Here is a 23,604-nt window from a genome sequence, read left to right on the forward strand (position 1 = left end):
TTTGTGTCCACCTTCTGTGCTCTCTGTGTTGCTAAAGCTATTGAGTTCAGACATAGGCGGAAGGAGACACGGGCCAAGGACTTCAATATCTGTTGATCACTAGTGGAGAGCCCCTAGGTCCCTCCCATTTTTCCTCTGCAGTACTCTATATACCCTATTTCAATACTGATTGATTTTATTGTTCAGCTATAACACAGAAATGTAATTTGTGTCAGTGATCAGGCTGTAAACAATCTCTACCCGTGATGGGTGATATGTAGACTTTATTTCCTGTGGCTGTGCAGGACACTTGCTGCAATTCTCTTCCTACCAACCTTTCTCTTTTGCTTACCCTCCACACATTATCTTCAGAGACAGTTTCCATGTCTGAAGCCTACAGTAAAATTACTTAGAATTTTACTGTACAGCAGCCATGGGCACCATGAATCCTTTTAACTTGTCTTGCTGCTGTGCAGACTTTTGTTTCTTATCTGTCACATCTCTATCTGTCACATCCCAGGGTGCCTTGTATAAGGCCTCCAAAATGAAGGACTTTAAAAGTAGATTTAGGAAATTAATATCCATTTTTAACTGTCTTCTAACACATAATTCGCTTTACTGTGGTCTAAATCCTAGGACTACTGGACATGCCATACACTGAAATTGAGATCCCTAAACAGGAATAAAGATTAAAAATGTTTACTGGATTTTCTTTGACTCTTAATAACTCTTCAGCCAAAAAAACAAAATTACCAGGTTGCTAACTGCTCAATATTTTCAGTTAGTAAAAAAAAATAGCTGCTTCCCAGGACTTCTCTTCCATGTGGCACTATTCCCCTCCAATCCACAGTAGTTTTTACATAGTGGACACACAGTTTTCATACTTTGACATAAAATTTGTGTCAAATAAGTTTCTGTGTGTGTCCTTTAACAGTGAAGCCATGCTGCTGGTACTGTCTTGTTTGTGAGATAGAAAGGCTGAAATTTTCTTTAATGAAGCAATATAATCTTAAAATTATTTGCCTACCCATCTCTGTCTGGCCAAAATTTACCACCTCTAAGAAAACCTTAGCAACAAAACAACCACATTGTTTGGATCCATAAGATGATCAAAACCCCTGCTGGGAGTATGACTGTTCTTGTTTTCCTGGTTGTCTTTTATATGATTCTCAGCTCATGCTGGCAAAGAACTTTCTGGTTGATATACTCCTGTGGTGTTTTGAGCTTCATGTCTAACATCAGGGCCCTTTGTTCTGTACAAATACACAGAAGTCTTCTCTTCTCCAGTTTTTCTTTTATTCTGTTAAGGCTGTTTAGTTTTCATTATGATGACAGACTAATCTTTCTTTTCCTTTACAGTTGCTGTGGTTTAACCCCAGCAGGCAACTAAATACCACGTAGCCGCTTGCTCACTTCCCCTTCCCCTGCCTCCCAGTGATGGAGGAAAATTGGAAAGGAAAGAAAAGAAAATACAACTCATGGGTTGACATAAAGAAAGTTTAATAAATAAAGCAAATAAGAGATAATAAAATCAACAAGAACAACAAGAACAACAATATGAATACCACTTTTGATAATAGTAACAGAAAGGAGAAGGAGAGAGGGAGATAAAACCCAAGACAAGTGATGCACAATGCAGTTGCTCACCACCTGCTGAATGATGTTGTCTCTGAGCCACAACTGGCTCTCCCCTGCAGGTAAATCTCCCAAGTTTGCATACTAGGCATGGTGTTTTGTGGTGTGGAATATTTTTTTGGCCATTTCGTGTCAGCTGTCCTGGCCATGCTCTCTCCCAGCTTCTTGTGCAGCTCTTCACTGGCAGCACATGAGACACTGAAAAGTCCCTGGCTTAGATGAGCAACTGCTTAGCCACATCTAAAACATCTGTGTATTATCAACATTATCCTCAGACTTAATCCAAAACACAGCTCCGTACCAGCTACTGAGAAGACATTTATCTCAGCTGTAGCCAGGACATTAATTTTATTCTGCTTATTTCTTTTTGGGGCTTTATTATTGCTCTCAAGTATTATGGTTAGGAATAGAGGGAGACCCAAAATACCTTCTAAGCAGAAAGTGATCTTAATGTTTTTTCTATTGCTTTGTATTCTGATAGCTTTTTATGAAGGCTTATTTTTTTTTTCTCCTTACATTATCAGCTTAATCTAGATGGTCTAAATTTTCCATTTTAATTGGTCATAGTGTTTTCCCCTTTCATAATTGCATTAAATCCAGTTCTTGTTTTGTGGCTACTCATCCTGAGTCAGCATATCCTCCTCTTTCAGCTACTCTGAATATTGCCTCAAAACTTTCCAGTAAATAGGAGGATAATACCATTTGCAAATCTCAGGTGAATTGAATATTATTTGTTGATACTACTATGCTTAGTTTTTTATTCAATGTTTACAGTGATCTTACAGGGGAAAAGGGGTTTGCTGACATAACTGAAAAGGACTTTTTCATTTACCTTGTAAAATATAAGTTTCCACTGAACTGCAATATAAATGCTTTTAAAAACAGAAAATCAACAATAATTTAAATAGTATTTTGGAAGTGAATATGAAAATTTAGTAGTCTACATTAAAATAATTGAAAATATAGGTTAAATCAGCTGGGCTGGAGACTCATGGATTAATGTGACAAGCTAAATTCTTCTGCTGGAAATCCAGCAGTGAGGAAGGACAGCAGCAATTTTACACTTCAAGTAGTGGGATTTTGTAATCTTTAGAGAAGGATTCTCCTGCCTAATAAAGAGATCATCCTGACTAATTGTGGGCTGTGCACTCATGCATGTGTGGTCAAAGAAGCAATAAAAAGGAAAGAAAATCTCAGACATCAGCACAGCAATAGTCTGAAGTCATGTCTACCTATGCTGTACTTTGTGTTAGTTTTCTGTAAGAAAGCTTCCTCACTCTGACAAGCACTTATCCATCTGCTGATTCAGTAGGATGGTCCTGAGGGCCATGAATGTGAGGATAAAATCTGGACTTGAGTGAGAAAAATAAGAGTATTACCAAAATTTAACTGTCTTAGGTATGTGCTCTGCATCCAGTTATCAAAAATGTGATGAGCCTGAGTAAATCTCAGTGAATTCTGTTGTTAAATGACTTTGAGATAGTGCTGAATAAACTGTGATTGTGAACTGGGTTGAGAATAACTCTAGTGTTTGTCGTGTTTGATGTTGAAGATAATTATCTCATTTGAGATTACAATAATCACAAATGACTACAATAGGAAGAGTTCTGTGTCACAAAGCATTTAGGCTTTGTGGGCTTTTGAATGGCAACAGTGATGACAGAATGACAAAAAGATTGAAGGAAACTGCTAACACAGCCATACTGTTATGCTATTGATTTCTTCTAGCACATATTCTTCAGCTAATAATGCATTTAAGACACAGATAGGAAGTTTCTTTCCTTTAAAGTTCTGTATCTTTTCTTCCTCTTTAACTGAAATTCCAGCCAGAGTTAAGGAAATGCCCTTATGAACCATTTCTCCTTTCTTCCCCTCAAACTGACTGGATATACATGGACATCCATTATTCATGGCCAGATTTGTACTAGTCTTTTCTTGTTTGCTTCTCTGTGTTTGGGTACCCAGGCTCTGGGGTGATGCTGTTGTGTAGAGGTGATAAAACTGATAGAAGTCCAGGCACTCAGGTAGGTGATGATGCTGGCTAATCAATATTTCTGTACTTTTAGCTTCCTGATAAAAATCAGGCTAATTGATTCATACTTCATTTTGTGCCTGTGATGGAATCAGTTTTATCTTCCACCTCCTTAAGCCAGACCACAGAGACTAGCATTGTCCTTCTCTCTGTAACATGGCCTGCTGATTATGCTGCAAAATGCTAATTAACTCACTTGATAATTAAATAAATTTGTTAATACTAATAAACTCAGTTACTAAATCTTAGCATTAACATTCACAGCACACCATTTTGGTGCTGTGCAAATACTGTGATGTTTTCCTGCTGAAGGTTCTGTGGCAAAGTGCTAAGGACTCTTTATAATAGCTATTGTTATTAAATATTCTTTCTTTCAACTAAAAATAGTTAATAGTAAAAGGTACAGATATCACAATAATTTTTCTAGGCAACTCTAACAACTTTTTAAGTTGTACATTCCTTTCCACATTAGGATTGTTTAATTTGAAAGACTTATTCTGTACAATACAGCTTATAAATAATGCTCTTAATAATGGCTTACCAGTAGTAAGCTTTAATTCGATATTCATACAGTACTCTCATTTAAACTAAGTGGGAGTTCCTCTTGATTAATCCCAGTAAAATCAATCATCTTTTGTTAATTGATGTTTTTATTTAGAGGCTATTAGTTGGAAACAGTTAAGTAGTTTGAGCTTAGCCTAATAATTTTCCTCCAACTCCTCTTCCACAGTGTCGACTGAGTGCAAAAAGGTTTATTGTACCTACACTGAGATGGAAATACTGTAGAGTATAACTCTGACACTGAAGAACATGTGATTTTTTTCTGCTAGGCTGACTTTTGATTCTATTTATGGTGTTTTTACAGCAGTTCTGGTTCTAAGTTTTTTTAAAGGCTGATTTCAGACTGTAAAGGGTGAATTTTGATCTGTTGCATGTTAGAAATGGCATTAACATTTTATCTTTTTTTTGTTTTTTCTAATTGAGTTAGTGCTGAATGGAACATATTGTGAACTAAGATTAGTTTAAATACACATCAAAAGGCAAGACTGCTTTCTCAGTTCAGTACTGAAAGTACCAATTATGCTATTTTTGTGAGCTTTCCTGTCAACTGCAGAGTACAGTAAAACTTAAGTGTTTGGAGCTTTGCATGCTGCAAGTGCTCCCCAAATAAATTTTTTTGCTTGCCTTGTCTTTAGCAGATGCTCATCAGTGTTAGTCAGAAATGCATGTTTTCTGACCCAAACATACAAAATTATAGTTCAGCAAATATGCCTCAAAATCAATTACAAGTTTTTAAGTGAACATTCATATTCATGATAACTTCTGGTAATATTAGGTGTTTTTCATTTATAGCTAAACTCTTTATTTGACTCTTATTTTTAAGAATATTGACAAACACAAATTCTTTGAAGTTATTAAAGTATTTCAAGGGCCACATGCTTAATGCATTGAAAATCCACTGCTACTACTCTCAGTCCATAAGTGGAAGTGTATTGCCAAAAGAGGACACAGATTTCTGACTGACATTCAGGTAATGAAGGAAATTTTGCTAACCCTGTGAACAGCATGTCAGCAGCATCCTTGGGGCATGAACATGCTCAGACTCATTGCCACTTACAGCCAGAAAATATATTTGGACACAAAATAGGCCAGGTAGATTTTTAAAAATTCTTTCACCAGCTGATAAGAATTTTTTTTCTTTCTTTTTTTTTTTTTTACTTTTTTGTCATATAGCTATCCTTGATGTGCCATTCCTGTTTTTGACAGAAACATCACCTACTGCTGTCAGCTAACCCAATCTGCTGGCTTTGTATGAAAGCACACTCTGTGGCCAGATCCTAAGCTGGCTTAAAATGATGTTGCTGCCTTGACTTCACAAAAATCGTGTTGTGAAGCTGCACCTAAGATGCCTACTTTGAAAGCTTCCCCCCTTGCCCTCTTTATCATTCTGAGGCTGAGGAAATAGAAATAGAAGGCACATTTCTCAGACTGAAGCTAGTTTTGTCTGTGCCTTTGCAGAAGCTATAACCCTTCACAGGCTTAAAATATCTTGTCCAACAGATCAGCCTCCCTGATGTGGCTGCCTCACCAAACCACCTTGTGGCACTGGCTTTATTTCCTCTGCTCTTGCAGTGCATGGGCTGGGGGGTGCATATTTCTTTACATTTTGTTGTCAAAATGAGGGAGGACTGAAACACACAAAAAACAGGGTAGTAATAAGCAGTGCTGTCATCTGGTGGTGAAATTGTTACCACTTTTAGCAAACTGACCGTGCTTTTCGACCAATAGCTTCTTTTTTTTTTTTTTGAGGATGTTGATGTAGTCCCCTTGGCATACATTCATGAATCTCTCATATTAGAACAAGGCAAACACAGCAATTTTATCCAAAATGACTAAACTTTTTAAACTTTATTTTTGTGGAAGAATAGCACACCAGAGGTAAATTTACTTGTTCAGGCTTTGAAATTTTCTTCAGCTTGCACTGCAAAACCAATGGAGTCCAAAGGAATGAGGAAGGAAGGACAAAAAGACACTCCTCCCTCAGACACATACTCAAATGTGAAAGTACTGTTTTCTGCTCTTACAATTTTACCACCAGTACTTTTCTACCACATTATAGTTGATGTCTATATCTTTACATACCAGGAAAACACACCTTTTAGACTTATCTTCAAGGACTGTTTTGCTGGATGTAACTGAACAAGGCAGGCATTACTGCCGTCACTAAATCTCAAAAAATACAGTCTGCTCAGCTGGGGAGGCAGAAAAACTGTACAGCACAGAATGACAAAATTATTACTTCATGATCTCTCCTTGTACATTTTAAGGCTGACTCCTTTTTGAGTTCTCTTAACCTTTAAAGTGAGAGAAAATTGAAAAAAAATTATAGCTGCAACATGAAAAAAATATAGAAATCAAAGAACAAGCCAAAGTATTTTGAAATTATTGTTACACATAAATGTAGTACAAATGCCAACTGCATTTCTCCAATGTCAGACCTATATTACAAACTTTACAGATGGAAAACAAAAGAGACTATGTGAGGGTTCATAATACAATCATCTTTTGTCTTCCCTGAGTGTTTTCATTGGAAGTTAAATGGTTAAAAATGCTAAAATTAAAATATAAGCTTTTATATCTGAAAGAATTTTCCTTAACCTGTGTTATAGGAGTCCTATATTTTGGAGTAGATTTTTTTTTAGATATATGGCATTTACCAGAAAATCTTGAACTGTTGAATAAAATACATCATCCTGGTTACAGATTTTCCATGCTGCTATAACTGCAATATAACTGATATTTCTATGGATCTGTGCTAGCCATTGGAGTTGACAAATACAGAACTTTCAATGTTGCTATTTTGTTTCTCCTGCAAGGACTGAACAATCCACACTGATGGAAATTCACTGGCACTAACATTTTTAATTCAAAAGGAGATGATTGTGCTTTCTGTACTCAAAACTGATTGAATCTGGTTCTGGTATGCTCTTCTCCATTTAATAGCAACTTAGTAACTGACCCAATTTGAATAACTTCTGGAGGCAGAGACAAGTAGTTAAATAGAGGTATCAGGACCTAGCTCTTTAAATGTAGCTCACCATACAAAAAGTTTCTTCACATTCTTGAAATGCTATAGTCATATTCACTGTCCTGTAATAACACCAACAATAAAGAGGAACTGGAACAGTAAAGATTTATTATATTCACAGATTTCATGAATCAGTGAGAGCACGGACAGGGTCACAGTGCAGAGTCAAAGCAAGGATATTAGCTGGGGTTTCTTAATTTGATTGTGAGCCATTGTTATGCTTGTGTGGCCTATTACCTGTGGTGGTTGGTTTCATTCACAGTTTAGATTTTCAGCTTAAATTCCAAGTTAAATCAAAGGGATGGTTTTGTAAAAATACTTCCTGTAGTTTGCTTTGCTTAACTTTATAAGATGTTTTTATAGTGCAATGGTAAAAACTTGATTCTTTTCTACCAGTGAAGACCACAAAGTCATGGAGACTCATTGTTATTTTAAAACATGACAAGCTGGCCTTAAGACCTTAGGGATCCTTTCTTCAGAAGTCAAGCTGGTGATGGATAAGGAGCCATCAGAGCTGTGTGTATCTTAACTGCAGGAGTTCAATTAAGAAGCCAAGAGTGTCTCAGGTACACGGGTGCAAATGGAAGTGTTCTCTTTGATAATGTCTCTGTAGTTGCTCAGTGCAGGTAGTTGGCTCCCCCAACTCATTTCTGATTGCACAAGGAGGTTAGCAGAGGAATACCTGAAAGGACTGAGCTCCATCAATGTTCAGTGAGTGCTAGAGAATGCCACAATGGGGAAATGTTATCAGAATCCCAGTGCCTGCATGGGGATTTGTCAGGAAATCTTAGCTGTAAGATCTAGTTTCTATTAGCTGCAGCCCTGAGAGCTCTGCTGCCTTTCTCCTCCTGAGAGAAACACTGTTCTGCTGCCTATGCTGTGCAAAGAAAGTTTTCTTACCCAGCACTCATTTCTGAAAAGTCTGTTTGGCGGTTGTTTTGCTCCCACATTCCTCTTGCTTTTCGTAATACTTGGAAGTGTGATGGAGAATTTCCAATTACTCCCACCCTACCCCACCTTTATCAGCTAGTTTTAGACATTGAGATACTAAAAGACACAAGAAGCAGTCATTGTTGAAGAGATGGTCTTTGTCAATGAACTTTTAAATGTTTCTTCTTCAGTCCCTTCACCCTTGAAAGAATATTCACAAGTTCCTGATGAATATGATGTCAAAGGCTAAATAAATGAAAAATAGTGCATTAGAGTCACATGAAAATTTTTTCTTAAATTGAAAGCTACTCTAAGGCATCAACAAAACACAGCTCCAAGTTTCCAGACTACATGTCTTTTGTATTCTTTCTTCATGCATATTAATGGGAAGGTCTCATCTAGTCAGATCAAAGTTCCTATAGGAAAAATATTCCCATTTAAAAATTAATTACTGTGTTTAGCTTAAGTAATTAATTGGCATAATCATACATGCTTTTATAAACTAAACATTAAAGTGAACAGCTACAGTATTTGGTGATAGTCTTTGGGATAGAACAGAAGTGTATAATTCCTAAGTTAAATTGAATTTTCATTTTATTATTAAATAATTTTACTAATATTTTTCCCTCAAAAAGTTTAATAAAGAGAGCAGGAGAAACAAACAACTGATATTCATTTGAAATAGATGTTTAAAAGGATTATTTCATAACTAAAAATGCTTTTTCTTCCTAACCTTTAAAATACATTTGAAAGTCCTAAGATATGGAGCAAAAATAGTCTGTATTGTGACTGTGTTTCTTATCTTAAAATGGAATTAAAATTTCTGGGTACTTACAGAACATTTTAATAATTAAGAGAGGATAATTAAATGCTTATTTTCTAGTACAGTGGCTGAAAAGAACATGAAGTCCCATCACTCATTTGCAGAGAGGTGTTGTGTTCAGGATTGATGATGAATGATGCAATCCTATCAGGGTGAAAAATTTTTCTTCAAAAGCTATTAAAAATACTGAAACAAATTAATATCCAGTACAAATGGCAAACTTCAGTGAAGTCTGCTGAGTTCTGTCCAGTATACTATGATTATTTTTAAGCATATTATTTTGTAGCAGATGTTTAAGCATTTTTTAAATTCAGAGTTAATTTAAACCAAAAGTTGCCATTAAAATAGCCAGCTCTCAGGTCCAAAACCCCATAAAATATAGCAAGACTTATTAGACCCCTCATTCTAATTCCTCTAAAATCATGGACTTTTATATTATTGCATTCAGTTATTACTGTAGTACTCAGCTTTGAGTTCAAGAATATGTTTGATAAAAGTATACCCTGGATTTGGATATTCTATCTCTCTCAGAAAGTCATCGATGGTTTGTTTGAAGGAAACAGTAGTTAGAGCACTTCCTTTTGAGTACTTCACTGTTTATGCACACAATTTCTGCTATGTCTCACTTCAGTTTGTGGCTAGTGGCTCTTAACATGCTTTTTGTGCTAGCTTTCATATTCAGCATGTCCATGAATTTCATAATTTTTTTTTCACAAACTGACAACAAGAACATAACTGAGCTTCTTTAACTTTCATTGAAATATCCCTTTCTCAGTCTTCAATTACTTTCATAGTTCTTGTCTACATACTTTGTACTTTTCAACAGTGTTTCAAAAATATTTAGGGTAGAAATATTTTTAGAGTTCCATTATTTATCTCTCCTGAGCCATAAAAAAAAAGCAGAGTAAAGCCAGGCTCCTATTCACTACCTTCTTTATGCCATTTTTCCTTTCTTCCTATAGCACCAGTGGGTCACTCCTGCTGAGTTGCTGGCTTGTTATGACCCCAAGTTCTTTACAGACTCATTGCTTGAGGTGTTTACTTCATTGTGGCATCCTGTATTTCTTCCTTCAGTATATGCAGATTCGTATTACTTCGACTGGGAACACTAGTCTAAAAATATTTATGCTTTTAAGTTTGTTTTATTTTTCATTAGTCCTAAATCACTGATGGTAAAATTGAGCAATACAAGACTGAGCAGTCCCTCTTTCTGATGCCAAGCCTTTGCTGATCACTCTCTTATGCGTGCTCATCAGCCAACCCTTAATCCAGTTAAAACACGCTTTATTGATACTGTGCAGTGCTATATTTTTAATTAGAATATTGAGCGATACTAAGTCAAAAGGCACACAAAAGTTGAAGTGTATTATACCTACATCGTTACCTTTGGCAGCCTAACTTAAAATCTCATCAAAGAGCAGAAGTAGATTTGTTTGACAAGGCTTATTTTGCACAGAACTATGTTGACTAGCATTAATTATATTCCTATATTTTAATAATTTATTAATTGAATCTCTTTTCAGTGTTCCTATTATTTCTCTCGGGAATGACGTTGGGCTAAGCAGCCTGGGAATACAGATGTCATCTGCTTGCTCTTAGTGGAACACCAAGAAAGATGTAGCACTACTGCTTAATGGAATCAAGAAAAATTCCATCAGAAAATTGTGAAGTGAAACAGCTTATGTAAATAAACTACTGAAAGTTTAGCTATGCTATTGTGCAACGTATTAGAAATGAAAGCAAACTTAATGTGAATATGGGAAAAGATGTTACACAACTGTACTGCAGTGTTACAACATGATGATGTGTGCTCAAATTAGAAAGAGCAATTGAAGAAGTCTGAATATGCATCTGTAATTCTGAAAGGCTGTTATGTTCTTGTTCCCAGAACTGGCTTGTCAGTGAGATATAAAATAGAAATAGGTACAGTCAGTTTCCTGTGCACTGGGATCTTTTTCTTGATTACAAAATCCATCTCAAAATTTTCATTTTTGTTTTGGCTTTGTGGAACTGGTGGAGTTATAATATTTGCATTTGTTTTGGATGCTTTTGATTTCCTTCATGCTTGAAGTTTCTGGTTCTGAGTAGACTTTAAATTCACCATGTTTAGGAAAGCCAGATATTAAACAAAAGCGGTGCCTAGAAGGGAGTGGATAATCTATTAACTGCTAGATTTTATGCTGTCCTTGATACCTCAAATAATCTAAGATAATTAGCATTTACAGTACATGGCTAGAGCTGCTGCAGGGCAATGTTTGGGAGGAGAACCAGCACTTCATCTGCACAAATTCATCACCTTGCTACACTTTGCAGATGTGGTATCAGTAGCACTTGGCAGGAATGGCCAGGTAAGCCACTACACCATGGGCTAGAGCAGATGTACCAGTAGAACAGCACTGAGTCCTGGGCTGGGTCTGAGCTTTGTCTGAGCCAGGGTCTGGATCATTAGGTGGTCACTGAGTGCCTATTGTTTGCTAGCTATTAATAGAAATCAGGCACACCAACAAGCAAGGCCATTCATCTTACAGAACAATAGGATGGCAGAAAGGCATTTAATAGAAAATGGTCTGCTGAGAACTCGAAGATCTGCTTTATCAAATCACACTGCTTAATTTTTGTCAGAGATGTGAATCCAGGTTCCACAAATGTGCCAGATTATTGGATGCACTATCCTGAAAGCATTTCAGGATCTTCCTTCATGCTTTTCTGCTTTAAACAAAGGACTAAATATTAATTGACCCACAGAGACAAAAAAAGGAAGGCAACCCTATATTCAGATTGTTGTGGAAGTAAAAGGTGCATCAGCATCAACCTCCGAATCTTAAAATTCCAAATTAGCTCTGGTAAAATATTGTCACAGATTATGGGAATTCCTCAAAAGAGGAATTGAATTGAAAAATTGGTCTCCCAGCACTGTTGGAGGATATCATATTAGGATTATTGGGAAAAAATTAAAAATTCTTCTACTCCAGCTACTCTGGAAAAGCTTTTTTCCTTTTTTTTTTTTTTTCTGAGAATGATTGGGTTTTTTTGGATCTAAAACATGCCCATGATTATGGTCTCTAAACAGCTAAGTCTATGTTGATCTTGGTAATTTTACTTGTGACATTACTTTATGTGGAACTGATCTTTCAGTCTTTTGCTTTTTTGCATTTATTTCTCTGAACTTCTAACCTGACACTATTCTCTTTTTGCCAGACTTGATAATGGTTATTCATATTTTCTATATGTAGACTATGAATTCAAATTTCCCTGTCTGCTTTTAGATTTATTTTGCTTCTTCAGGTTCTCAGGGCCTTGTCCAGAAAAGTGTTGAAAATCTCCAAGGATGGAGATTCCACAGCCTCTCAGGGCAACTGGGTGCCAGTGCTTAAATGCTCCTTGTGCATCAATAAAAGGAAACTCAAAATCAGGTCAAAGTTTAACATTTGCAATTTTTGCAATACTTACTTAAAAGAGTTAAAGTCATCTGCGGTATTCAGAAAATCTAAGTCGAAACTTACCTTCATACCGCTGATGAAAGTTATAAGAGAAGTCATTCAACATCGCAATGGAGGATAAATCAGTCATGCTTGGAATGAGACACTGGACTCTCTGGTTTTATAAAATTATGAGGATTTGAGTTTTTACTCCTAGTTTACACATATTATATGCACAGTTCTAAAAATAAGTTCTATGTTTGAAGAGCTTGACTTGAAATCTCAATATTCCTTTCTCACAGTATGAATTCCCCCCCCCCCCAGTCCACTTTTATTGTACATTAACAATATAATTTTAAAAATAGATTTCCCATTCTGCTTTGTCTCCACATTGTGGTTTGAGTTTAAAAAGTGCTTCACTTTAGCAGTGAGTATTAAGACTTATTTAGAATATATGAAGATGAAAATCAGGGCATAGATCTATTTTTAACCTCCAAGATTCTGCTTTGTAATGACTGTGACTGGCACAGTAAAGAGGTGGAGGGGTTTGCAAAACCACAGCAACATAGATCCTGTCAGCAAAGCTTTACTTCTTTTTCTGCCTATGTAAGTTCAGGACAGGATATAATCACTGAAAGATTATCACACTAAATAAGTACTTCTGATAAACTGTTTTTTACCTAATCAGCAGTTAGCTGAATGTCTTACACAGATATCCCCTTTGCCCAGTGGGATGGCCCTGTGGTGGTTCACTAAGAAAACAGGATGCAGAGAGATTTTGGTCTGCCATTAGCAATCTGGGGCCCAGAGGAAAAAAACAAGCCATTGACTTTTCAGCAGTTTTCTTGTAGCAGACCTATAAAAATTCCTTATTAAAAACACATTTAAAACAAGGTAGTATAGATCTTGGACACTGCAATTTTCTTATGTTTCTCATTTAATTTGAAGGTATACAATATTCTGGATTTTATGTTTCAGGTAGGCTTGTAGAAATTCTAAGGCAGAAATTCACTGCTTGTTACAAGGAGTTCATCATCTTCATTAAAGATAAAAAATTAGTAGAGGTGAAATGCAGTAAATGCAATTGTGGCCGGCGTGTTGATCCAGTTCCCATTTATGCCACATAAAGAATCTGTGTTTTCAAAGCTGTTGATTGCAGAGTTCTGCACTGCTGGAAAGGGATTTTCATCAGTTTAGGCGCTGCAAGGCTCTGGGCAGTGTCACCCTGTGTGGATTCTGTCTGTGAGTGTAGAGCCCAGCACAACCATGAATTGTCCAGGGAAGCTTCTGAAAGAGCAGCAGACATTGAGGGTGCAGAGAATCCTTGCTCCAGCCATCCAATGGGACATATTTGTTTTCCCTTAATATATTTAATTTTGCCCCAAAATGATATTATGGTTAAACAGGTGTGCGGTAGATTTCAGTCATTTAAGAAAATGCTTGAATATCTAATTTTCAATATGAGCTTAAGTATGAATGACTAAATAGATGCATAAATATCTGAATTATTCATGATTTTACATGTATCCTTACACATGATCAATCAGAACTTAAACTAACAGTGCATTATGCACTTTCTAAAAATATCACAAAAAATCAAAGACAAATAATGATGTAAGTAAATCCCAAACATACATGAAATTTTTGCAACCTCATATATTATGCCTATCTTCTTGACATAAATCAGGGGAAATTCCAAACAGTGTATTTAAGATTTTATACCAATTTTTAATTGAATATTATTTAATAACTTTAGGGTTTACATCAAAATAATCAATCTCATATTCATTACTGCATGGCTTAGTCTTTTTTATATGAACTTAGTTTAAAGAAATTAGTTTAAAGAAACATAATTAAAATTATACTATAATGATTAAAATAAAGTAGGTACTGCAATATGTACAAAAACACGATTCAAATGAAAATTACTTTTGTGGCTATCTATCTCTGCTTATGTATTTTAGGGGAATCAAAAAGGAGTTTGCTTAAATGACTAAATATTTTACAGAAAAAAGTCTTCAAAGTTTTCAAAGCAATTTTTGCTATTATTTAACAAATATTAATCATGCTTACAGAGGCCACTTGAGAAAAATTTATGATAAGACATTTGTTACCAGTCATGCCATAGGAAGAGAAGAGAGCCAAAGGGCTGAAATGACAGCAAGGTTTGTGTATGAAGTGCTCCTCTGGTAGTTAAATTGCAGGCATGTGACATTGATCTGAAATGGGAGCTGTTTGAAGTGGCAACTGTCAATCTCTACAATCAAAGGATGACCCAAATTCTTACTCCATCAGCCATTTTGGCATGACCACTCAATTTATGAAGCTCAATCCACTAAAAAAGTGATCTGTCCTCAAGAGGCACTCCAAGAAGTCTGCCCAGCTTGTGGATAGTGAGCAGTAATTCAGAACTACAGCTTGGACTCTATTGCCAAAGTACAGCAATGCCTCATTTTAGTGACTGTAGTTATTACCAGGTGGGACAATTGTGGATTGAGGTGTGAATGAATGTCTACTGCTATTATTATTTAAAATTGGTTGGATGATATTTCTCTGTGTATATATTTACTCTTTCATGTACAAAAGAGTCAACATTAATTTTAGAGTTCATATATGCATGTGGATTTGATTGTAGTGATCTCAAGAGAGATCACTTTTAATTGAGAAAAATGTGTAGCATATTTCTGGTCTTTTCTCAGGAACATGGTAATCTTTTCTAATTCTGTTTCTCTTTATAATTATTCAGAGTGTTTGTTCACGCCTGTAAGGGGAAAATGGTAAAGAAATAAAATATGTGTGTGTAAAAGTGAAAAAATTAATAATTCTATCCAAGTGTTATTAAAGCTGAAACCGTTGATTTGAAATATTTTTAAGTGAGCGTATGTATAAGTACTGATACTAACAACTTGAAACTTCAGCAATTATTTCTATTCCTTCCCAGGTACAAACCCACCTGGAAAATCAGTCCAGACACCACCTCCAGCCGAGCCAGCGGCACCAGGTGAAGCAGTACGTGGCCCTCGACGCCAAGCTGCCGGGCCAGGCGCTGTCGCTGCCGCAGTCGCACGCGGTGCAGCCGCTGGGGGTGGCCTCCATCCTGCGGGGCGCCCCCATGGCCCCCGTGAGTGCCAGGGACAGCCCGGTCACCAAGCTGCTGGCGCTCGGCGGCCAACACGAGAATGCGGTAGGAGGGCACAGAAAGGGGAACTGGGCTCTGTCTGCTTCTGCACAATTGTTACAGCACCCTCCTTGCACTACAAGTGGGCAAGAAATGACTTTCTTAACTTTCAAGGGGTTATGGCACTTGCTTTCTGTCTCCTTTTGAATTATGTGGGTTGTTCCCTTGTGTGCCTGTGAATAGCTCACCGCAGGATCAAGCTTTTAGACTGCTGCCATATAAAATGTGCTGTTGCATCTTCTTACATATACGTCATACGTTGCTGTACATTTTCTGAATATGCACTTTGCAAAGAAAAACATCCTTTTTTCCGATGGGAGTTGTTTCTGTCTGAAGGTATTATCCTAGATGCATAAAAAAATGTTAAATACAGATTACCTTCAATACATAACTGAAAAAATCACTCATTCATTTTTCAGTTAGCTGCTATATTTTTATGTGGGTTATCTTGAGTAAATTGGCAAAGATATGCTAACTTTAGTGCCACCATTGATTTTAATAGAGGTTCAGCTATAATACAATATCAGATTCTTATCCAATGTGAGATGTAGGTCATTATGGCTTTTAATACTTCAATAGATTTCAAAAGAGACTGTTTATTAGGTAAGAGGGGAATTCCTACAGAAATGAGAAATGGAGATGCTGTATCATGTCTTGGACTTCAATAGAACAGAAGAATCTTACAAATACACCATGACTCATTCAAGCATTTGGATGTAATGTAGCTAAGCATGAGGGAGCCCATAAAGCTTCCCGAGAGTTCATCTGGGGCCTCTCCATTCCTTCTGCATTGACAACTGACATTTTGAGTCAAGTTTATGGATTAGTGGAACTACTTCAAAATGCTATTTTAAATGGCCTTTGTGGACACCTATGTGACCACCTCCATGCTGGCAAAGTGCAGTGTCCTGAAACTGTTCTCAGGCATTTTGGGTCTGATCAGGAGCCTGCCCTGTACCCCTCTCCATCCTGGTGAAGACTGGGAGGGTGATACCTGGCACTGGCAAGATCCTGGCAGCTTTGCAGTGGTTTGGACAATCTCATCTCAGACTCAGGGGGATGGATTGCTGTCACAGTGGGATTTCTTAATGTGGGTGTGCCCTGTGGTTAAGAGTAGGCTATAGATATATTAGTAAATAATATAGAGCCAACACCCAGGTTGGTGCAGTAAACTACTTCTTCATATTACTTAATTGCCAGCATTTCTTGGTATCATTTTGGCCCTAACAGTGCTTTCCTGGATAAGTCTGGACACAAGTGCTGGCACAGTAGTTCTGTGTTCTCTAGTTTTAGAGAGACAGAGGAATGCATGCATGAGCTGTGCTCTAATGTGACCCAAAATTCTGTGTTGAAAGGTCCCATGTCTGTGTGATGCTTTCATTTCACAGGACCATCTACAACTTCTTCAGCTCCCAAGAGCTGCAGATAACAGTTAAAAGTGACTTGCTTGTCATGGGATCTCCCCCAAAATGGTATTGTGAATAGAACCAGACCATAATCATCATTGAAAACTCATGTTGGACTTTGGCCTGAATGTATCTATAGGCCTTCAAAGTACTCATTATTTCATCCCAAGTAATTATTGAGCTGCTTCAGTAGTTTTTGGCTTAGATTAGATCAAAACAGAGACCAGAAGGTGTTGTAATCTTCACTGCAGTGTTATTCTTGCCTCTCTGCTGGGGCTCTACTCCATTCTCTGCAGCACAGTCCTTCCTGTCTTCTCAGGGGCTCCTCCTGGGCTCTTGACCCACCCCTTTTATCCCAGCTATCTTTACGAGCCACAGCTGCTGCCCAACTAAGGACTTTGCAGCTGTGACTCATTTAGAATAGCTAGGACCCACCAAATATAATATAGATGTTCACTAGGACTCCTACTGTACTTCAGTTGTTGTATTCTTATTGTTGTTATAACAATACATATATTCAGGCCCCCACAAGAAGGTTGTCTGGAAAAGTATCCAGTGTACTGCTAAAGAAAGAAACCTCTACCTGCCCAAGAGAGCAGCACGTAACACCAAACCTGGAGTGACTCAGACAGCTGCAGAACCACAGGTTCCTTTCAGTCTTCCTGCACCAGTGCAGCAATGCACTGTGATCAAGATGACATTTGATGAAGGTGATAGGTCACAGTTACAGCTTAACAACGCACTCCCGTCATCTGATCATGGTGCTGCAATGAGGGGTTAAATATGGGCATGGGCTGGTGTTTAAGAGAAAGATGTATCTTGCTAAACCACAACTGTTGTCGCAAGAAGTAAAAAATGTGAATATTGTATAGAAGTGTTTGAATTGTTTGAATTGCAAGATAAAGACTTCTGAAATTGTTTTATTGCTGTAATAGCCATTCAAGATTAATCCTCTGTATTTTAAAAAGAATTTTTTTCCATTATTATTTGTACTGATTTGTCTTAAAATATTATTTTATCAGATGGAAGAAGTTATTGAAGACATAATCAATATGGAATCAAATTTTAATGATGAAGGGATAGGTTGTTCTGAAACCCCTTTACTAATGCAAAGAACTGTAAGTATTTCTCTGAATTTCATCCTATTTTTATACTAGAAAGCTTCTTTGAGTGATTCAAACACTTCACAGTTCAGATACTAAGGAATAGTATCAGTGGACTGTTCTTCTTTCTCTTCAGCTGATTGCCTTTTTGTCAATAATGATTAAAGAAAAGGGCACCAGTGTGGTGACACATAGTTGTTTTAAGTGGTCTGAATACCATTTGGGGTTCTAGCCCAGCAAAATGCCTGGTGCATAACGCATTGGAATTACTGATGTCTCTGCAGTGCTAAAAATAATAAGGATAAAAAGTCTCTGGACCCTAGAAAGCCATTTAAAGCCTTGCTTAAACATCCTTCTACCTCATCTAAAAAAAAGTTTAAAAATCCCCATGTAATAGTTTCTATGGTATAAGTGGTGTCTTATCAGAAGCAAGGCTCTGGTTCTGGATTTTCAAACAGACAAGTTGCATTTAGTTGAATAATTTCAAGGACAATTAAGAGGAATGTTATGTCTTCACAATAATTAATTTAACAAACTTCAATTTTATGATGTCTCTTTGTGGATAAATGTGAGAGGACTAACAAAGACTATTTATGTTTCCATATATGTTACATATTGGAAGAGGAAGGATGGAGCTCTTCTGGACACAAACCCACAAAGAGTGTTATTATTTATGAAAGTAATTCATATCAGTACCTGTAATGCACTTTACAGAAGGATGTAAGTTGTCATTTCTACCCCAGCTGATGTCCAGAACTGTTTGTCCTCAGGGCTTTGAACTGTGCACCGCTAAAGGGGAGCTTCCCCCTGATGAAGGCAGGGTTGTCGCAGGCTTTGACAATCCACCAAGGGCACCTCAGGATGCAGTCAGGTCCTGGCTCTTTATCGCCCTCTGGGGGAACAGCTTTTTCCGACTTACAGAACTTCCCTGGCTCCAAAAATAGCTCAGGAGACAAGACCTCTACTCTTCTGTGTGGCCCACTCTACAGTCCAGCATTAATGCCAATGAACATTTCCATGAACACCTTCTATTTGCATGCCAGCTACAGAACTATTGCAGCTGGACTGATTTACACATATGTCTGTACAGAACATAGCAAGGAAATTGTCCCTGGGAAGTGAATTAATATTTTGGCTCAAATTGATGTGAGGCAGGGGAGGATAATTTCTGGTATGATAGCGTGGGATGGTGATGGGAGGCATGAATTCGGGGTTTTGGATTGAAGTCATACTCCCTTCAAAACCTTTTAAAATTGGATGATGTTAATCTGTCCTAATTCCAGGTTCATTAGCCTTTATCTGCAGCCTTGAAGGACATTTATCTCTAAAATTTATTGAATACCTTACTCTTGATGAGGAAGGAAATCTGCAATGTCTTTTAGACCTTGATGGTATTGTACTTGCACAGATTTGGGACTCTTGAAGTTCCTCTGGGACAAGTAATAGTATTTTGAATTATATTTGTGCTGAGGAAATCAGCAGGCTGCTAGGTAAGCCAGGGAATAGCACACATTTCCAAATTGCTCTGTTCAATACTGTGGCAAAATAAAGCCTGCCTTCAGCAAGGCAGGAAAACTGCATTGCAGTGAGGAAATGCAGTGGTGTCTCTGCTTCTGCTGTCTTATCTTTTAGCATTTTATACTTTTAAAATATACAAAATAATTAGTCATATGGAGATGATTTCAGGCATTTAGCTCATGCCACTTGCTTTTAAGCCATCTTTCAGGCAACATCCTAAATCTGCCAGAAAAATTTTGGTCATAAGCTGTGCAATAGAGAAAGATAGAGACACAAATAGAAAATATTTTTTCTATATCCAGTTGTTCATTATCACATTAAACATAATGAAATTTCTTTATCTGAGCCAAACATGTATGTGTTACAAGAGTATTGGACTAGGAGGCATGATCAAGAGTGAGAGAACATCTAATTTCCCCGAGATGTGCTGGGTTTGTGCTGTACTTCAGCAAGGACCCACAGTAGCTCTGACATCTGCACAAGGTGCCTGCTGTGGTGGCTGGCACAAACATAGAGCAAGTGAGATTACAGGTGAGACTGAGTTGCCTCTGTATCTGGCTGATTTTGGCTTTCTCTTTAAAATTCTCCAGCATTATTCCTAAGTATTTCTAGAATTTTTTTTAGACTTTCCTTACTTGAGACTTGATTTTGCAAACTGTGAAGAGTAATCTCTGAAATTCTGAAATGGACTGACTTGGTTTTCAGAATGTGGCAAAAGGCTCAGTATTTTTTCAGCAAAATCTTTTCTTGAAAAAGATAAATTCACAATGCCATTTTTCTGTCTCAGTGTTCTCAATGACTTAGTGGCTGAGTAATCTTTCCACTTTTACAGCGCAACCTGTTGTGCGTTGCAGTGAACTAATGTTTACTTTAGTTAAGTGCACCCATGTACCTTTTTAATGGCACATTAAATGAAGACATTGAATTCTGTGAGACCACTCATGTGAATAATTGCTCAAAGGCTCATTGTCTGACCCTCAATTAATGAATTACAGTTATGCATTAGTAGAATCAGAGAAGTGAAAATAAGAACATTCCTGCATCTCTCATTAAAATAATTATAGCTTCTGAGGAGCAGATTTTCTGGCTTGTGTTTGGACCCAAATTTACTATTTCATGAAACTGTCTGGTTTTGGGTGGTCACTTAAGAATTGCTTAAACTAGGGAATATTCTGGCTGTCTTTCTATTGCTCTTCAGAATACCTTAATGGCAGAAACCTACTTTTTATAACAATCTTTTATAAATTCAGTTAAAATAGGACTAGTTTTCTCTACATGCAAGAGGTCTTGATTCCCCTGAAATAATTTGTAAACCAAATTATATCTTTGTTGATAAAGCATAACTGAAATAAAATCATAACTATTCTTATGAACTATCATATAATGACAACTGTTTGTTCATTATGGAGAAGGTAAGACTTAACTTAAAAAAGACACCATTGAAGATGGTATAAATTTAAAGTAATTTTTCCTTGTTGTAATAATTTAATTTTATGAAATTTTAATTAACAGACAGCAGAGTATTTTTTTTTATAAGACAATATTTTTCTCTAAGTATATATTAGGAGCAACATCTGACCATGTAAGAATAATTTAAAAAAATGAAACAATATATGAGTGAGTTTTAGAAGTAAACTACTGACATGTTTACTTCTAAACATTTATTTTTCAAATGTCTATCATCTACTGACATGTAGGTTAGATATGGTGACAGACATTTGAAAAATAAATACTTTTCATTTTTATCAGAAATTCATTCTTATTCAAAATCCTTACAGTCTATTTAACACAGTGAATTTAAAGTATTTTGGTCCTTCCAAATGTTCAGAACACAGGGAGTTTAGATGTTTAGGTCTGTTAATACAAAGCATATATTACACCATCATTAATAGTTTAGGGCAGGTATCAAAAAGTTCTACTCTATATTGTTTTTAATATCAGGAAAGAGAAAAGAAACATATTAAAGCAGATGTTGAGAACATTAGTCACAGTGAAGAGAGGAAAGAGCAGAGTTAGGAAAAACACAGAAATTAGGATTTCTGTGTTTTTCAAGGTGTAATTTAACAACATGTGATCTTAGGACTCACTTCTTTGCACTAAATGTTGTTTTGCTTTGATAATATACATATGCAGCCCTAGGACTCTCCAGTAAACCAGTAATGTAGCAACCACAGTGGAGATCTGTATGAAAACAGCTGGCAATTTACCAGTAATTTCATACAGAAATAACTGCTGCAGTCCAAATAGTCCCTGCACAACTGGGATAATGCTCTCTACTTGACATGCAGTCCACTAAAACTTATGGCAAAAGCATTTGGAGATTGACTGGCTTGGAATGAGAATGGAGTGAGAGGAAGTTTATGTTCTGCAATAGCACAGGCCTCTCTTGCACAGACCTGGGTGGGACCAGCAAGAAAAATAATTTAATCCTGTGAATGTTTTCAAGGATTCTAAGTTGCCTTTTTTTCTGGTGCACAAAACATGAGCTTTCAGCACTATTTTTGAAGAAGACTGGGGCAAGAGGCTCTGTAGCAATTAGATGGCTGGCAATGAGAGCTAAGAAGTAGTTGCAGATCAATGCTTCAGGCACTGCACTACCATGAAATTGGATTTCAAAATGCCACCAGCAGAGGCCCAGCTGCTGATATGTTGAATCAGTTCAGCTCCATGTTGCTGGAGTGGTCAATACTGAATGACTAAACTAAATGGAGCAGTTCATTTCACATTGGAAGAAAATTGAAAGCTATTTAATGTAAAACCTTTTCATTCAAATTTTTCCCACATCCAGTACAAAATAAAGCCAAGAAAAAAGTTTCCATGTTGATATAGGAAGAAATTATTTACTGTGGGAGTGGTGAGACATTGGAATGGGTTGCCCAGGGAAATTGTGAATGCCCCAACCCCAGCAGTGTTCAAGGCCAGGCTTGATTAAGGCCTTGAGCAACCTGGTTTGGTGGGAGGTGTCCCTGCCCATGGCAGGGAGGGTTGGTGCTGTATAGTTTTTAAGGTAGAAGGGAAGCCAAAGCACCTGGGCATGCTGGAAGTCAGGGATTGTGCCAGCTGTGAGCTGGGGAAACAGCTGGGCAGGGAAAGATGGCAGTACTCTGTAAAGGTGGTACCTTGCAATGGGTCATCTCTTCAGGGATCCTCTGAGGCTTCACTGCTTCACTTTCATTTCATGTTCACTATTTTACCAAGACTGGGAGCAACTGTTTATTTCCAGTCTGCTTGGGAGTCAAGTCAGTGGGATTGCTTCACTTCTGCCACTCTTGCAGGAAAAGAGCTTGTGGAGAAAATCCTCAGTGCCTGCATGGCTTACTTGTATTTGTTTTGCTCCTTTGGCATTTGGAAAAACCTTGTGTTGTACAGGTACAAAGTAGAAGTTAGATCCAAATAGGACAGAGAGATGTTTTCCTTCTTTAATTTTTATGATTCTATTAACTGCAGCTGGTATAAAGTTCTGATTAAATCTGTTAACTCTGCATTTGATTTTAGGGAGACACTATTTATTAGTAAAAGCATGGTTCACTCTGTCTGCAAAATCTCACTGCTATTACAAGGTCATTGACGTCAGTTTCTCATCATGACATTAATAATTTGTATTTGTATTAATTATTTGTTAAATATTGATGGTGACCATCTGGATGGATTGCAAAAGCTGCTGTCTGTCCCATTCTCAGGAATCATACAGAAGGAAGAAATTCAAGTAGGGATACTCCAAAGTGTTTTATTCAACAAGTGCTGCAATTATTCAGTCATGAAGTAAAGCCAGCTTTCCACTAGAGGTGCATATAGCATTGCTGATCTAGGCAGCCCCTACTGCATAATCACAAGTACTTTTTATTTTGTGAATACTGATGTAATTTGGCAACGCTTAGAAGTTGATAAAATCTGCTAAAGTTCAAAACCATTTTAGAGAAAGGACCAGAGTAAACATTAACAACCTCATTTGCTTAGGTTGGCTAACTTGAAAAGGCTGCATAGCATCAATG

The 23,604-nt window shown here is 37.1% G+C and overlaps 1 protein-coding gene across 1 annotated transcript in view; it reads left to right on the forward strand.

Annotated features, from left to right (window-relative positions):
- The window catches only part of TFEC (transcription factor EC), an 88,683-nt gene that overhangs the window by 34,679 nt on the left and 30,400 nt on the right, over positions 1–23,604 (forward strand). The window contains exons 2-3 of the mRNA XM_059472029.1: positions 15,349–15,591; positions 18,014–18,109. Coding sequence (XP_059328012.1) covers positions 15,349–15,591; positions 18,014–18,109 — 339 coding nt within the window. The remainder of the gene's footprint in view (positions 1–15,348; positions 15,592–18,013; positions 18,110–23,604) is intronic.

Source organism: Ammospiza nelsoni, chromosome 5 (genome assembly GCF_027579445.1).
Source record: "Ammospiza nelsoni isolate bAmmNel1 chromosome 5, bAmmNel1.pri, whole genome shotgun sequence".
NCBI lineage: Eukaryota > Metazoa > Chordata > Aves > Passeriformes > Passerellidae > Ammospiza > Ammospiza nelsoni.